We start from the raw sequence: 12,482 nt of genomic DNA on the forward strand, positions 1-12,482 counted from the left end.
GGATGACAGGAGGCCACAGTTCTAGGAGGTCGGAGGCCACAGGAAGAGGAGGTTGGAAGACAGGGGGCCAAAGTATGATGGGGTTGGAGAACAGGGGGCCACAGTATGAGGAGGCTGGAGGACAGGGGGCTAGAAGAAGAGGAAGATAGGGGACAGGAGGTTAAAGTAGGAGGAAGCTGGAGGACAGGGGCTTGTTTAGATTGTGAGCCCCATGGGGACGGGGACTGATTTGTCATGCTTTGTGCAGTGCTGCGTAAGCTGTGTACGCTAAATAAAGAATTATTATTATATTATTATACACTACATGTATTCAAAAAAAGGGAATCTAACCATAGGACCTTTTGGATAACTTCACCAGATAAGGATGGAGGACAGGAGGGGTTTTGTGTGTTGCATTAGGGGGTATTATATGGATCCATAGGGGGATTGGCCACAGCAAGGGTAACAATAACTATATTATGTGGGGGCCATTATGGTCGATATTAGACTATGCTTGTGGGTGAGACATGTCAAGGGATTCCCATTTTAAGTGCATCCGTAATTTGGACTCCAGTTTAAAAAATTTAGTAAAAAAAAATAATTGAAGGCAAGCAGAATTGAATAACAAAGTTTTCAGTAATTAGAAAGCTTTGATATCATTTATTGCTCAGTTACATAAAACTACAACACATCCTCTGATCCACACAAAGTCTCTACATATCTCGATTTTGTAAAATAAAATGCTTACGTCTCATCAGAGGTTGAGAAAAATAATTATGACTCAGCAAAATTAAGACGGGGTATGACTATAAAATTCTTTAGAAATCAGGGTAAGAATTCATAAAGCATAGAAGCATCTAATATCTGACTGTAAAGCCTCAGCAGCTACCTACATTAATAGCCACCATGGTCCACTGGACATCTGAAGAGAAGGCCATCCTTACCTCTACCTGGGCAAAGGTGGATATTGATGCTGATGGCCAAGAAGCCCTGACCAGGTAAGTACACCACAAGATGTCCTCTAATATTGTTATAACTTTAAGCTCTAAAAACACTTCCTCTTGCTGCAATTTAGTTGTGTATGAAAAAATATCTTTATTCAATGTAGAAACAGAATGTTTGTTGCTTTCATGTTATTTAATATATGTGATATTTTAGGCTACTCATCGTGTACCCCTGGACGCAGAGATACTTTAGCTTCTTGGATCACCCATCCAGTTTCACCATCATCGCTGGCAATCCCAAGGTGAAGGCTGATGGGAGGCTGGTGCTCAAAGCTATTGGCAATGCCATCCAGCACCTAGATGAAGTGAAACATTGCCTGGCTAACCTCAGCAAAATCCATGCACAGAAGCTCCTGGTGGATCCTGGGAACTTCAAGGTCAGAGTAAATGATACAATTTGATATATGATACACAGATGTGTTTTTATAATAACTGATATATATATATATGGGTGTAATATTGAGATACGTTTGTGGGAAACCAATGAAGGAGGCATCAATGTTTGAATTGATATAATTCTACAATTGAAAAAAGAACAGTAAATTCAAGTAGATTTATGATTCTTTTTGGTTGCTAAATGTAGCACAATAAATAATTTTAGTAATGTGCTAAATAAAAGCAGAACTGGGTGGTGCCACTTAACTTACAGCTACATTCCAAAATTTAAGCACAACAGTAGGTGATTGTAATGTCTTATTATTTATCTACAGCATATGGCTAAAATTCTGGTCCTGGTCTTAGCTATGAAATTGGGAACTGCTCTCACCCCTCAAGTACAGGCTGTCTGGGAGAAATTTGGTTCTGTTCTTGTGGCTGCTATGAGCCAAGCCTACTTTTAACTCTTATGTACCACATAATAAACATCTGAACAGACAATTATTGCTGCCACATGAACAACTGTCAATAAAGCACTGATTGTACAAATCTAGTAGTCTTGTGAGTGGTTATATAACTCTGTGTGTATGTATCTATACATTTATTTATATCTATTTAGGGAAAGGAATTGCAGGAAAAGTGTGTCGTCAGCGCCCCCTTGTGGAATGAGGTTTCCTATAAGTCATTGACAACCTCAACCTCCATCCTTACTCTACCTTTCTGATCCACACACCGCTTTGGCTTTAACCAAATTAAAAAAGTTGATAAATATTTGTTTTTAAGACCTCAGTTCTTTTTCTGCAAAAGATAACCCCATCTTTTTCCTTTGTCTGCTGCACTATTACATGCCAAGCACTTTGTTCTTATCTGTTGGAATCCACTTAACTCCGTATTGATCCAGGCACACACATGTAAAGCTTGTCAAAGTTATTACACACCTGTACTTGAGAAGAGCGCAGTTCTCAAGCGCATACGGCATAGTCGTCTCTTTCTTCAGCGGTACATGCGTTACTGACTTAAGCCATAACATAACACGTGTAGTATTTTATTGCAATAAAGATTCTGCATACGTTGATAAGCTCTAAGCGAGTGTGCCTGAATCAATACTGAGTTCTATGTATGTGGTAGTAACCCTGCCAGAGCAACACATCCCTTCACATGTTCATTAAGATCAGGTATCCAGGTCATGGTTCCTCAGTACTGCAGTTAAGCCATTTACTGTGGTCATACAGTGAGAAGTAACTGGGCTTACCAGAAAATCCTACCTTTCCTAAGTAAACACCTCCACATTGGTGCAAAATAATGGAGTTATCACTCTGGGATATTACCATTACATTTCTGTTTATGCCCTTTTGTTGGGATTTTCCACTATCTCCAGTTGAATAGCTAGTTGATTGTAGCAACCAATCAGAGCTCAGCTTTGATTTTACAAACTGCAGTTAGAAAAGGGAAACCCGATTGGTTTCCATGAGCAACTTGCACAGGTTTTCTCTCAGACGCTTGTGATACATCTCCCACATGGAGTTTATTAGTACCCGGTTTCCCCTTAAAATCAGAAATCACCCCAAATATACGACCTAGTACAATTTTGCTCCGGCTAAGAAATATAAGGCCTCCCCTGAAAATAAAACCTAGTGGCAGTCATTGCAGCAGCTCCTCCCCACGCCATACATTAATATTTGTATATCACTTATATGCTATGCTGCAGAAGGAAGAATTCATGGAAGTAAATCACTGGTTGTTGTGCTGCAAATGTGATCCCAGCAGCTACCAGGATAAGAAGGGTCATTTATGGGAAGCGCTTTTACTATACATGAGAGATTGGGGGCCAATGATTCTAATAGAAATGGAGTCACAAGAAATACAGCATGACATTCAGAGTTTGGGGAGTCATAAGGATGTTAGAGAAGTTGTTTTTTGTTGATTTTTTTGTTAAATGTAAATTCTTCTTCATGGAAAAATAAGACATCCCCCGAAAATAAGACCTAGTGCCTTTTAGGAGCAAAAATGAATATAAGACACTATCTTATTTTCAGGGAAAGAGGGTATATACAAATTGTTCCTAAACATGTACATACAGTGGCTCTACATCCAGGTGGCAATAAAGATTCAGATTAAATCAAAATAAAAAAACATTTTTCTTTTCTTGTTTTTTTTTATTTGCCAAGCCAAACAGTTGAATCTACATAGCTTTAACCACAGAGTATACAAACAGGTTTGATCCATATCATGTAGCTTCAGCAAACACAATCTATTTGCTCATTACGCCTTCAAAGGTATAAACAAAAAGTGAAAAAGTATGTAAGAAGATGCTACACGTCCTATACAACTTTTTTCAAATCCATACTAACATCTGCAAGGTAGAGCTGTAACACCAACGTATAGTGGATAGGGTTTTTTTTTCCTAGAATATACTAACACATGAACCTGGTACCGTTACATCTCGTATACATGGAAGTGGCAAGATATAAGGTTTATCTTCACAAAGCAATTTTTTGGTATTTTATGTTCTCACCTCTCTCCTAAAATAAAACACAATCACGATGAACAAACTCTGTACACTAAACAAGTATTTTAATCATCGTCCAACTGCTGTCAAAATCGAGGGCAAGCAGAATTGAATAGAGTAACTTTGCTATTTTGAAAAAAAAATTAAAAAATTAAGTTTATCAAATGTGAGTTTTCAGTAAGAAAAAAGCTTTATTATCATTTATAGAACATTGCTCGGTTACTTAAAAATACAACACAAAGAATGTTATTTGAAGTACTGCAAGTTCCCCATATGCAAAATCAGACTTCAGGACTGAAACATGGTGGATTTATAATTCCAGCAGACCTAAAATATAAGAAAAATGAACATTAACCATTTCACAACTGCCATAAGTGTTCACCTCATTCTGTCACTCCTTCATGGATTGCTTATGCGGTTTTAGAAGGAGAGTTTTATATAAAAACGGCATCTTTACTACAACTTTTAACAGTGGATAACTTAGTTTCAGTGAAACCCTGAAAACAAAATCCTGAGATTCTCCTCTTTAAAATGACACCAGAACTGTGCTTCTATAAGATATAACCAGTGAAAGGGTGTTCCCCTCCGGTCTGTCAGTCGGAGGCAGAATGGAAAAGGTGAAGGGAGACAGAGCTGAGAGTTTTACAGAAGTACATGCACACTCTGGAACTGTAGATGAACCCAGTCTCTACATATTTTGGTAAAGCCTATTAAATTTTCAACTTATTCAACTCATTAAATTGTTATGATGGGAATATAAGGCTTATTCCAAAGCAAACACAGACACATGCACAAACACACATCAATACCTTGTTTTATCTGCTTCAAAGTAGTTACTTTCTTGAACGCTCCCTATCACGTGAACTGCCGTGGTGACTTTTGTTACGACTCCCTGAGCGACTACGATGATGCCTGTGGCGGTCCCTTGACCTCGATCTTCGTTTGTCACGAGAAGATGATCGTGATCTTCGTCTCCTCCTCTCTCTGGAACGCGAACTAAAATTAAAACACAATCTTAATTTAAACCCTTCAAAACATAACTGTATATACACAAGTTTTCTACAGTCAGGTTTCCGAGGAACCCTGAAGTTTTTGGGAAACCTCAGAACACAGCAAAAAGTCACTGTTTCTCTTTGTTTCCCAGTGGTGATATGGACACAAATTACTAATATATTTTACATTCTTGGTTTTAAAAATATCTATATAAGCTTCTCGATAGCTTTTGGTAAAAGATACATTTTGATATTCCAGTTAGTTGTTCTATATACACCTACCGCTTCCCTGCTCGCTCTTCCCGGTCTCGCTCCTCTCGCCTCCGCAAACGCTCCTGATTTCGTTTTTCCTGCTTGCTAGCGACGGTTTTCTAAATCGGAGTAATAATACAAGAGTTAAGTTGGTTATGCCATAAAATATTGATCTGGGACTGATAATCCACAGAATTGATTGTGCCACCTTCACTTATCCCAATCACTAAGATGGAGCGAGGTCGAAAAACCATAAAAGGAAATAAAATATTTATATAGCGCCAAATTCCATAACGCTTTTATCTGCTTGGAATTCCCACTACTGTGAGTTGGTCATCTTTATTCTTAGAATCTATTACATAAAAAAAAAAAAAAAAAAAAAAAAAAAAAATCTATCCACATCTCATGATGTGGTGGCATATTACAAAAACTGAGTGCCGCAATTTGTGCGGGTTTTGGTTTTAGAGCTTTTTATAATTTTCAATAAAAACCTTGAGCTACTTTAGAAAAAGAAATCACCAATTATCACCAAATGATTACATCTTTCAATGTGAAAGCCAGTGTACTAGAAAAATCATTGTAATCCCTATAAGTGCAGTGTCCATGAGAATCCAATGAAGCATCAGATTTAATGTCCAAACAAGTTATACCGTTAGATACATCCACAAAACATACAAATGTTATACGAATTTCTCAACAAATGATGAACACACTTAAAGGGGTATTGCTGGAATAAGCACAATTCATACTCAAATGGGTCATTACAATATAAACTAATATGTAATTAGCAATTTAAAATTGTGTTCCCCTTAGCAGAAAAGGTTCTGGCCATCTTAGAGATAACGGCCTATTTTAGAAAGCCCATAACATTTTGCGAATCATAAAAGCAAACTATTTAAGCAGTTTTGTGATCAATGACATTGAGTTTTGTTGTATTCATTTAATTATAGTATTATGGGTTTTTGTATCAGACGTTCATATTCTAAGAATACCCCTTTAACAGTCAGATATAGGCAAACACTTACTCTCATTTGCTCAAGTTTCTCTCGGATGAGTATAAATCCTAGATGCAACTTCCCTCCAAAATGATCTGCAAGTCGACGATCATTGTCATGTAATCCAAGGTATGCAGAGCACACTTCACAAACACGCAGTTTCTGCTGCTGGAAGCTGGATGCAGGCATTGAATTGCGGTATTCATCCTGAGAAGAATAGGCAAGTTTAGAAAACCATCAATGTTAAATCACACAATTAAAAATAAAAAACCTTTATGTTAAAAGGGTAGATCAAAAAGAAGCTTCACCAGTAATAAAACTACTAAAGCAGATGTACCACAACTGGGGCTGTCCTCAGCTAACCCATCCACTCAACATCCAATTAACTTGCTATTATTTCTGTATAGCAAAAAAGGCCAAGCATCAAGGAAACTGTTTTGTCCATACATAGGGTAAGGTGTGTTAGTTGTATTGGAAATATGAATGCAGAAATATAAAATATAGTGACATTGTTTAGCTGCTATAAAACTATGGGATTTAGTGAGGTGGGTAGTATGAAGTGAAAATCTACAGAGCCCCCGAAAATAGAGAGAACAGATGCACTAGGACAGTGATGGCGAACCTTTTAGCGGCAGAGTGCTCAAACTGCAAGCCAAAACCCCCTTATTTATCACGAGGTGCCAACCAAAAATTAAAGCAGTATCTTATTGCTTACTGTTCCTCAAAAATGTTCAATCATATTGGCCTCCTGAGGACAACATGGAAAATTTGCATCATCTTAGCTTCTTTCCAGTGTCCCTCTGTACACAGAGAATTGTGGGGACAGCAGAAGTTCATCCAAAGATAATTCAGCCCTGTCTACTCATTCTCCCTCTTCCTACATTCCCAAGTAGCAAAGTAAGTATCACTTTCATATATGACGGAAAGCAGCATCTTTTAAGTTGCTTGGAACTGCAGGAAGATTCTTTGAGTCCTGTCTGGTGTGCTGGATAGATGGCCCAGGCGCCCACAGAAAGGGCTCTGAGTGCCGCATCTGGCACCCGTGCCATAGGTTCGCCACCACTGCACTAGGAGATAGCTTAGGAAAAGATGCCAAACACCACAAGTGGAGCTATGGACCCCCAGCCCTCTGGCAATCCCTATAATGATTTAATGTAACTTTAGGACTCCTCATCCAAAACATTTTAAATGGGGGAAATATGGGACAAAGAACAAGGGCACTGGAGTCACCACATTGATTTGATTAATTTTATTTAAGTATAACAATATCACATCAGATATAGGTTTAAATTGTCTAGTTATAAGTAAATATTATTGAAAATCAACAAGTATTTCTAAGTATCACAGTGTATGTTCATCATGCAAGTCATGTACTGTGTTAGAAAATACTGAGAAGGGGGAAAAAATAAATAAATAAATAGTACCCACCTCAGCCTCTCGTTTTCGGGCCTTTACTCTCTCCATCTCCATAAGAATTCTTTGTGATTCTTCAACATTCCCTTCAGCTCCTAGTTGTTCAGCTTTTGCCAGCAATTTTCCAATTTCTTCATTCAACTCGTGAACTTTTTCTGCCTTAAAAATAGAGTGCGGTGATCATTTCAAGCTATTTTAGGTTCAGTTGAATGGGAGTTAAAGGGTTTTGCCCATGAAATAAAGTTATAAAATTTTAATCCCCTAGTGATGTTTACACAATAAAGATCATTTTTATCCCCCCCCCCCTTGAGATTACAATTTTACTTAGTCTTATTGCTGTTTTAGCTCCTATCAGTCCGTGATGGTCAGTGTAAGATGTGGGGTAAGACTCTCTAAGCTCTCTTCATGATCCCTCATACTACGAGATGCTGTGTGGTGACAATGTGCTTAGATTATCAGGGTTCAGGGTTTATCTACACTTTTATTTAGCTTCTGAACATTCTAGTAGTATCTGACACAGAAAAAGAGTTGACACATCAGAGATAAGAGATCTATGAAATGCATATAAAGCATAATGAAACTCTTAGCTCAGCTCGGCTATATGTCTCTCTCCCCCTCCACTAGATAAAGACCTTATCTATCTGTAGCTAGGAGAATAAGTCTCTACAATGAATTATAAAATGTTATTGTGCTATCCTAAGAATCTGATCTTTGTGGAAAACCCCCTTTAAAGAGAACCCATCAGGCAAATTAAACCCCAAAACTAAATATATTTTCATAAACCGCAATTAGAAAGCATTGCCTTTATCTCTTCATTGTCCCTCTATATGGCTGTAAGCAATCATGTACTAAAGCTGTATGCAAGTGACCTGAGAGATGTCCAATGAATCATTATCATATTCAGCTGTCCAGACTGACAGCCTGTATAATGGTGTGATGTATAATGGTGTAATGGCTCCTCCATGTGCTTCCTGGTGCTGGCCGCCCCAGCAGCCTATATGTGTATATGAGAAATACAACTGCTAAAGGATGCAGCCATGTGTATAGCAGAACATGTCAGGTATGTGTGTAACTAATGTTCGCGTCTCTCACATTTGTATAGCAGAACACAGTATGTCAGCAGATAAAGCACACACACTAGCAATGCTTTTCTCATTTACATAATAAAGATGATTTTCCAATGATTCATGTGTGAATAGACTAGGTAAAGGCTGGGATGGATCCTTGTGAGCTGCTCCAACAGGTAGTGGTGACAGGACTAGTGACAGACCTGTTGACAGATGTACTTTAAGCTGCAGTAACTTGGCTCAGCCACTACTCACAACAGAGCTGTGCTACCAACTCTTCTCTGTGTGTTATTTCACGCTTCACTAGCTACTGTAAAATGCTATCTACACAAGGCACACCCAACAGATTTAATGCTGATGGGCTAATCTCAGGATACAGCATTAATATCAGAAAAAAAAAAACATTTAAATTCTTATCATAGGATATAAATACCTTTACAGCAACTTCTGCACTAATTTCCTCCTGAGTTTCAGCAAGACGTTTCTTTGCGAGTTCAGTTCTTCTATCACACTCGGCAATGAACGACTCCAAATGTTCCATAGCCTAAAATATCAAAATATACAATAAGTTTCATCCTTCAACTAAATCTTCAACACACAGACAACTGTGACTCCCAAGTTTTTACTTTACACTAATGAGCTCCTTTATACATCCGCTATTGGCCTTTAGAGGTGTTCTATTTAGTGACTGCGGAGTACTACTGCTTATAATGTACAGCGTCATTCACCAATTTCCATGCAAAAGAAATGTATACAGTGCACATAACTAGAACTTAGGACATAAAGTATGGTAAAGTAATGAACAACTGTTTTATATCAAGAGGTATGTAGGCAGTAATACAGTCTTTTTCCTATCATCTAAGCCCCAACACTTTATCCCCCCAACAAATACACTTAACCAGCCTGCTGCTGGATACACTGCACACGGCTCAGATAACATCTTCTGCAGCACTGTACAAAATAATACAAAAAGGGAGTTAAACAATAACATGTTAACATTGTTACAAACATGGCACAACAGAGAAAGAACCCTGCCTGAAAGATTATAAGTTATCAAAATTGCCTTCAGATCAGCTGAATATGTAAACAAAAATTAGGAGCAGCACAAGGAAAATAAAGGGAAGAGAGATGGATTACGGATGAATACACATGGCATCCACCAGACTAAATGACTAAAAAGTCAGCTCTGCTCATTGTGGAGAAACCAACGGCACTCACCGAGGAAGGCTATGTTTCTTTTTGGCCAATTCTGTGCTACAATTCTGTTAATGCAAAGGAATGGGTTTTATTCTGTAGTAGGGACCTGTATATTCAGACTAAACCCCTTTTGCCCCACCGTTACCCAGCACTGCTATAACTCTTTGCAAGTTTAAAAACCTGTTTGTACAGACAGGTTTCTGCCAGAATGGGGAAAGTGCCATCCTTGTAATAAATAATTGTGTTTTTTTTCTTTCATTATTATGCTATATTGATACAATCAGACCAGAATGGTGAAGCATTGAAGCAGTGATCTGAGATTTAATTTTTCTGCTCCATCCAGCCTCTTCCCTGATGGAAGCATGTCCTCCATGAAATCCATTTTTTTTAGATCACCCACCCCCCCAAGTTTTGCTATGCTCACAAAAGAGAAAACTAAAACAAAACAAATAAACACAAGATACTGTAGCATAATATACACCTGAACACAAGAAAATAATGAACCAACAGTAGAATAACTGCAATCATATGAAGAAAATCCTTGTCCAACCCCGCAGACCCCCCACTGTCCCCCATAGGAACTTACGTGAAAATGAAATCAACAGCAAGACAGGCATTTAGTCACTTCTTTATATCAGTGATTTTATAGGCATCCACAAAGTTCAGTACAACACATAGAAAGAAACAAAAACAACTTACATCAAGCTCAAAGAACAGATCTTTTTCTTTACTTGCAATTTCATAATCGGCCCTCAGTGCCAAGTCATGAATCTTGGTGCACTCACCCAAATCCATCCTCTGGTGGAAAGAAAACAATAGGGAAATGATTTTAGCACAATGTTTTAGTAATATGAACTCAGATCAATAAAAAGGATTTACAAGTTCTCAGACAATGGGGAGAATGTATTAAGAATGGCCACACTTAATATTCCCCCCAGCGTTCTGGACCTTCTTAGAGGCTCCAGCCTCTTAGTAGATCCAGACGTGAGCTCCACCAGGTCAGTGCTGTTTATACTAGGTCTGACCCGGCCAACATTCTGGCTCTAGTCTCCACCTGCTTAAAAATACTGATCAGAATACTGCGGTCTGAATGAAGTCTAACGTAACACAAGCGGTTAAACCAAATAGGAAAGTAATTGAAATTCAATAATAAAAAGCATGGATTATTATTCACCGTTCCAGCTAGAATATCATGAGGACAGCAATCCAAGAGATGACTTTTACAGACACGATCATCTGTATACTTTACTCGCTGCCGGGTCTCATCACCTGCAAGACAAAAACCAGCCAACATATTTGATCATCACCGATTTTGATCCTACTTTTCTGGTAAATCCCTTAAATGTGGGTTAAGCAAGTAAGCATGTTATCCTCCATCCACAGGATAGGAGATACCCTAACAGATGAACCATAACCAATCTGATGGTATTTTCCAGGATTATTAAATTACAGATTAGGGCAGAGACACCTAGCAGCAGATCTACTTCTGATGGCAAGTTCCTCATGGTAGGTTTCCTTTAAGCCCATCTGATCATGGGTATCCCAGATAACATGCTCACTTATATTAATGACCTACTAAAAAATAAAATGTTCACATTTTTATTCCAGAAATTTCTTACATGGGTTTTCTGAACAAAAAATTTATATATTTTCCCCTAGGAAAACAGATTAGAGCAGATTCTCTCATCTATTATCTCACCACCCTTGTACTCTTAACCCTTGAAAGTCAGTGGCCCATAACAAACTCTGAAAACTTTTTTTCAGTATAAAGTTCAAAGATGCACAATACATGTATTTTAACTTTGTACCATGATGTGCAGTAGTACAGAAAAGGACTGGCTACACATTGCATGGTCATATCTGCAGTGAGGAGATACCATATGCTTTGGGTAGTTAAATGAACCCAGGGTATGGCACATACTGCACTATTCCAAATGATAGCAGTTAGTAAAATTTAAAAAAGGAATTGAAAAAGGAACATCACATTACCCCTTTTATAGTTTGTGGCATCTGTTAGACTTTTGGGGTTGAAAAATCTAAAGGAAAGCTCTTATGTTGCCAACACAATGAGATGAGACCCATAATACACAGCAGCAGCATCTGGATCCTCAATGACCACCATAATGCAGATGTGTGATGAAATCTAATCTACTAGGTGAGCGGGATAGTGGGTCAGGCTATGATCAGACATACAAGATGCTAGAAAACCTGAAGATCATGCACTAAAATGACTATTGTAATGAGAGGAGTGGAAATGCCTCAGCACACCCTCAGCTCTGCTACATCTGTGTCCCTCACGCTTCCTCACAATAGAGCGGCTGGAGGCTTCTCAGGTCCACGTGTAGTCAGGCACCGGCCAGCAGATGGCGCAGTCCTATGGCGGACTTCGTAGCTATGGGGTGCCCCGTACGAGTGATCACGGGGGCAGATGCTACTTGTGTACATGTCTATCCCTGGGCCTGCAGCGCCAGGTGCGGTATGCAGGCCTCAGTACAATCACGGTGCTCCAGCTATCCCCACCCCCCGCCACCTCGGAGGCCTAGGCCGCCGCACTCACCATCCCGCGCCGTGCCCATAAGCTGGTCCAGCAGGGCTCTCATTTGGGCCTGAGCCGACATGTTTGCAGCTGCCTGCCCGGGCACACGTCTCTCTCCTCCCGCTGACGACTATCCTCCCACAAACCAGTCAGGCGACCCTCA

The 12,482-nt window shown here is 39.0% G+C and overlaps 2 protein-coding genes across 2 annotated transcripts; one reads left to right on the plus strand and one right to left on the minus strand.

The window, feature by feature from the left end:
* Nucleotides 1-803: 803 nt before the first annotated feature.
* On the plus strand, nt 804-1,907 carry LOC140075217 (hemoglobin subunit beta-2-like). Its single transcript, XM_072120817.1, has 3 exons — nt 804-977; nt 1,138-1,360; nt 1,694-1,907. The coding sequence occupies exons 1-3, from the start codon at nt 886-888 to the stop codon at nt 1,820-1,822; spliced, it is 444 nt and encodes a 147-aa protein (XP_071976918.1). The 5' UTR covers nt 804-885; the 3' UTR covers nt 1,823-1,907.
* A 2,127-nt stretch (nt 1,908-4,034) lies between these two features.
* On the minus strand, nt 4,035-12,478 carry LUC7L (LUC7 like). The gene is made up of 9 exons (XM_072120816.1): nt 12,341-12,478; nt 10,958-11,052; nt 10,483-10,581; nt 9,020-9,130; nt 7,535-7,678; nt 6,137-6,313; nt 5,142-5,230; nt 4,677-4,863; nt 4,035-4,194 (listed from the first exon to the last, which is right to left on the minus strand). Exons 1-8 carry the CDS (start codon nt 12,399-12,401, stop codon nt 4,701-4,703), a joined length of 939 nt encoding a protein of 312 aa, XP_071976917.1. The 5' UTR covers nt 12,402-12,478; the 3' UTR covers nt 4,035-4,194; nt 4,677-4,700.
* Between the last annotated feature and the right edge of the window lie 4 nt (nt 12,479-12,482).

This window comes from Engystomops pustulosus, chromosome 8 (assembly GCF_040894005.1).
Source record: "Engystomops pustulosus chromosome 8, aEngPut4.maternal, whole genome shotgun sequence".
In the NCBI taxonomy this organism is placed as follows: Eukaryota; Metazoa; Chordata; class Amphibia; order Anura; family Leptodactylidae; genus Engystomops; species Engystomops pustulosus.

What these genes read in the sequence shown, in the direction of transcription:
- LUC7L (XM_072120816.1), bottom strand. Translation starts at nt 12,401, where the DNA reads ATGTCGGCTCAGGCCCAAATGAGAGCCCTGCTGGACCAGCTTATGGGC. An exon ending in ATCTGTTCTTTGAGCTTGAT is followed by an intron (nt 9,131 to 10,482) that starts GTAAGTTGTTTT and finishes TTGATATTTTAG; the next exon opens with GCTATGGAACATTTGGAGTC. An exon ending in GTGCAGAAGTTGCTGTAAAG is followed by an intron (nt 7,679 to 9,019) that starts GTATTTATATCC and finishes TCTATTTTTAAG; the next exon opens with GCAGAAAAAGTTCACGAGTT.
- LOC140075217 (XM_072120817.1), top strand. Translation starts at nt 886, where the DNA reads ATGGTCCACTGGACATCTGAAGAGAAGGCCATCCTTACCTCTACCTGG. An exon ending in GGCCAAGAAGCCCTGACCAG is followed by an intron (nt 978 to 1,137) that starts GTAAGTACACCA and finishes GTGATATTTTAG; the next exon opens with GCTACTCATCGTGTACCCCT. An exon ending in TGGATCCTGGGAACTTCAAG is followed by an intron (nt 1,361 to 1,693) that starts GTCAGAGTAAAT and finishes ATTTATCTACAG; the next exon opens with CATATGGCTAAAATTCTGGT.